Source organism: Colobus angolensis, unplaced genomic scaffold (assembly GCF_000951035.1).
Source record: "Colobus angolensis palliatus isolate OR3802 unplaced genomic scaffold, Cang.pa_1.0 Scaffold46, whole genome shotgun sequence".
NCBI lineage: Eukaryota > Metazoa > Chordata > Mammalia > Primates > Cercopithecidae > Colobus > Colobus angolensis.
In genome coordinates, this window is record NW_012118043.1 from 4,864,331 (window position 1) to 4,868,381 (window position 4,051).

Here is a 4,051-nt window from a genome sequence, read left to right on the forward strand (position 1 = left end):
AACTCCTGACCTCAGGTGATCCGCCCGCCTTGGCCTCTCAAAGTGCTGTGATTACAGGAGTAAGCCACTGCACCCAGCCTTGATTTTCTTTTTAAGTACTTTTCTACTTTCTCTACATAAGCATATACTACTACCTCTATAATGAAAAAGAAAAGGACATTTTAGAAATAATCATCTAACTTTAATTTATCTGCTTGGGTTCTGTGTTCTGAATTGTAGATGTGGGAATTCCATTTACCATCACCATTAAAATAAAACAAAACCTGAACAGATGATGCACAAATCAAACAGGGCTTGGGTCTACCTACCCCAGACAAGGGGTACGCCCAGATGCTCCAGCTTCCCAAAAGAGTAATTACCACATATGAACTTCTAAATACTTACATGCAGTTTTTTCCCGTAATATGGGAAATATTTTAAGTCTATCATTCCATTATGAGGATAAACTGCTACATTTGGTATATCTTCATTCTAAAGTTGAAAACAAAAGAAATCCTCTTTAGGCTCACAAAAAGAATTTCTAAAAACTATGTTTATAATTAAAGCAGTATCAATCATGAACAGTTTGGAGAAACTACAATGCTGCTCCAACTATATTATCATTACTCGTGTATTTCTGAGAAGAAACTTGCTCATCTTGATTGCAAATACTATCTAACTAAACCCTTCCACATGAACTATCCTGGTTCTTATACTTCCAGATACACTCTATACTCTTTTTCATGAGAGTCCCTTCTTAATTATAGCCAGTTCCACTCATGTACTCCTGTAAAATCTTACCTGCCCTCCAAATACCAAATGCCAGCCTTTCTACCTACTAACAGCAGGAATGTACCAGCAGTGTTTTCCTGAAATGAAGAAAATACTGTGCTTCCAGACTGGAAAGCAATGGCCACCACAAGGTGCCAACCTAGAATGCAGCACTCAGGCCTGGGAGACAGCAGGTGTGAGTTTCATGTGATTAATAACCAGAACTGCAACCAGAGGGGAAGCACGAGGGAAAACTTAAGGTACTCCAAGCAAAACTCTCCTCGACAAATTTGAATACTATATTTCTCAGGGATAAATTTATGAGCATATACAAATCATTAAGTATTACTTGTCTACTGGAATTCCATGTTTACCAACATATATAAACCTATTCCATGCTTATCAACATATGAATCAAGCATCACCTATAATCCAGTTCATTCATGCTATTAGTTATTTCTAGTATCATTCACGATAAATTAGCAATTTATGAAAATTCACATGTAACACTTTCCAAATGGGCCTAATTCTAATGAGTGTAACTTTAACACAGACTGAGTAGTAGCAAACAGACCACAATGATTAAAATCAGTGCTGGGTTTACGGAGCACTAGTTATAATAAAACATTATTAAATACTTGAATTTTATATCTATATATTAAAAAAATTTTTTTGAGACAGGGTTGAAAGCACACATGAAACAGCATAAAACAGAACTCAGAATCCACTCTAAGGAGTTGTAGATTCTGCTCATTTCGTTTCATTATGAAGCAGCATATGGCTGTGGGGTGGGATAAGAAAAAGATGAAAGGCAGCGGCCAGACAGCACAAAGCACAGAGTGCTGATGCTCCCACCCACCAGACAAGCCCTAATGATCCAGATGAAGAATATGTGGAGAGGGCAGGAAGTAACAATGCTAGGAGAAATCGCAAAAGCAATTTTCAATCACTACTCAAACTCCACCCTTCATTTGTACTCTTTAACTTAAAAGATAAGCTTAAATCAAAGATAACATTTTATATTAGAGAAAAACTAGTCACTTTGATATCAGTGCTTTTCTGCATTAATTGCTTTTGTTGAACCTATTTTACCTTAATATATGACCTTCATTTACAGAACGCATTTCCCCGAAATGAAAAAAAGGTTCTTCTTTGAGAAACAGTTTAGAGTACCTTGGAGTGTGTTTTTTTCTTTCTTTCTTTTTTTTTTTTTTTTGAGACAGAGGTCTCATTCTGTTGCCTAGGCTGGAATGCAATGGCCCGATCTCAGCTCACTGTAGCCTCCTCCTCCCGGGTTCAAGTGATCAAGTGATTCTCCTGCCTCAGTCTCCTGAATAGCTGGGATTACAAGTGTGTGCCACCACGCATGGGTAATTTTTGTATTTTTAGTAGAGATGGGGTTTTGTCATATTGGCCAGGCTGGTCTTGAATGCCTTACCTCAAGTGATCCGCCTGCCTCGGCCTCCCAAAGTGCTGGGATTACAGGCATGAGCCACCACGCCCAGCCCAGCGTTTCCCACCAGATACCACACTTAGCTTACACTTCCCTCCTTTAGGCCTAACAAGTCTTAGTGGGCAGCACCAATGACAAAGCAGGGCACTAGGGCTCAAAGTTAAGGCCAGGTGCTCAAGACCACCAGGTGTGGCAGACGCTCAACTGTTCTCTCAGTGTGGGCCTAAACCATGATCTTGGCAGGATTTTTCTTAATCTTTTAATTGATACCTTCTGTGAAAATAAACATTTAGAAATTATGAAATACTAAAATGAGTATCTGAATAATGAGATACTCAGGGTGAAGCATATATGTCATAATTTTCTAAGTATATGAATAACATCATTTTTTTTTTCTTTATGAGACGGAGTCTCGCTCTCTTGCATAGGATGGAGCGGAGTGGCGCAATCATGGCTCACTGCAACCTGTGCCTCCTGGGTACAAGCGATTCTCTTGCCTAAGCCTCCCGAGTAGCTGGGATTACAGGCACGTGCCACCACGTCAGGCCACTTTTAAATTTTTAGTAGAGACAGCGTTTCGCCATGTTGGCCAGGCTGATCTCGAATTCCTGACCTCCAGTGATCCACCTACCTTGGCCTCGCAAAGTGCTGGGATTACAGGTGTGAGCCACCATGCGGGGCAATAGTATCATATTGTAAACTATGAACAACTAACTCTAAGAACCTACTGATGGTCACTAAGTTCCACCAAAACAAAAGGGAGTTTAAAAAATAATGCATTTTGTTTCTTCCCACTTTTGATTTTCTCAATAGGATTCATTTTCATAATAAAATAAAATACTGGGAAAAAAATGTCATAAATATGAACATTACACCTTTTGCAGGAATCATCTTTTAAGTTGATATATATTAAAAGGCCACCTTGGCCACCTGCAGTGGTTCACGCCTATAATCCCAGCACTTTCAAAGGCAGAGGCGGGTGGATTGCTTGAGGCTAGGAGTTCAAGACGAGCCTGGCAACATGGCGACACCCTGTCTCTACAGAGAGAGAGAAAAAAAAAGGCACCTCCGAGTATGGTCAGTGTTTGTATTTTCAGTTCTCTAACTTGTATAAAAGCAATTAAGGCAGAACAAAATCAATACAAGACAAATAAAAGACATATATATTACAAAAAAGAACTAAAGAATTTAAAGAACACTTGATATAGACAAATCTAATAGCAAATTGCAATTATGACACGTAGTAAATGCTTCCATCTGTTCTGGAAAGCCACATCTCTAAAATTTATGGGTTCTAACTGGTTTACTACTTGTAACTAGCCCAGGGATAAAATGTCAAATTTTACAAACATTTCTTCCACTTTTGTGTTTTTCTAAAAGCAAAAAAAAAAAAAAAAAAAAATTCCACAACTAAATAAACAAAATTAAAAACCCACCTGTTTTGATTATTTTATGTACTTCACACACATCTCTCCAAAGCAAAAGGGAAAGCTAACTGAAATCGGAATCATTAAATCTGGATTTTTCATTAACATTTCCCCCAACTATTCTAAAAGCGAAGGATACATAATAGATAAACAACAAGAAAAATGCATTTAAAACCTTAAGGGGGCTGGGCGCAGTGGCTCACACCTATAATCCCAGTACTTTGGGAGGCCGAGGCAGGCGGATCACAAGGTCAGGGGATCAAGACCATCCCGGCCAACATGGTAAAATCCCGTCTCCACTAAAATACAAAAAATTAGCCAGGAGCAGTAGTTCGTGCCTGTAGTCCCAGCTACTCGGGCGGCTGAGGCAGAAGAATTGCCTGAAGCCGGGAGGCGAAGGTTGCAGTGAGCCGAGATCGCA

General features: G+C 39.3%; 1 protein-coding gene across 1 annotated transcript in view; it reads right to left on the bottom strand.

Moving 5' to 3' along the window:
* Positions 1-4,051, bottom strand: part of ATP1B3 (ATPase, Na+/K+ transporting, beta 3 polypeptide) — a 24,966-nt gene that overhangs the window by 5,286 nt on the left and 15,629 nt on the right. Inside the window, exon 6 of the mRNA XM_011958090.1 lies at positions 385-471. Coding sequence (XP_011813480.1) covers positions 385-471 — 87 coding nt within the window. The remainder of the gene's footprint in view (positions 1-384; positions 472-4,051) is intronic.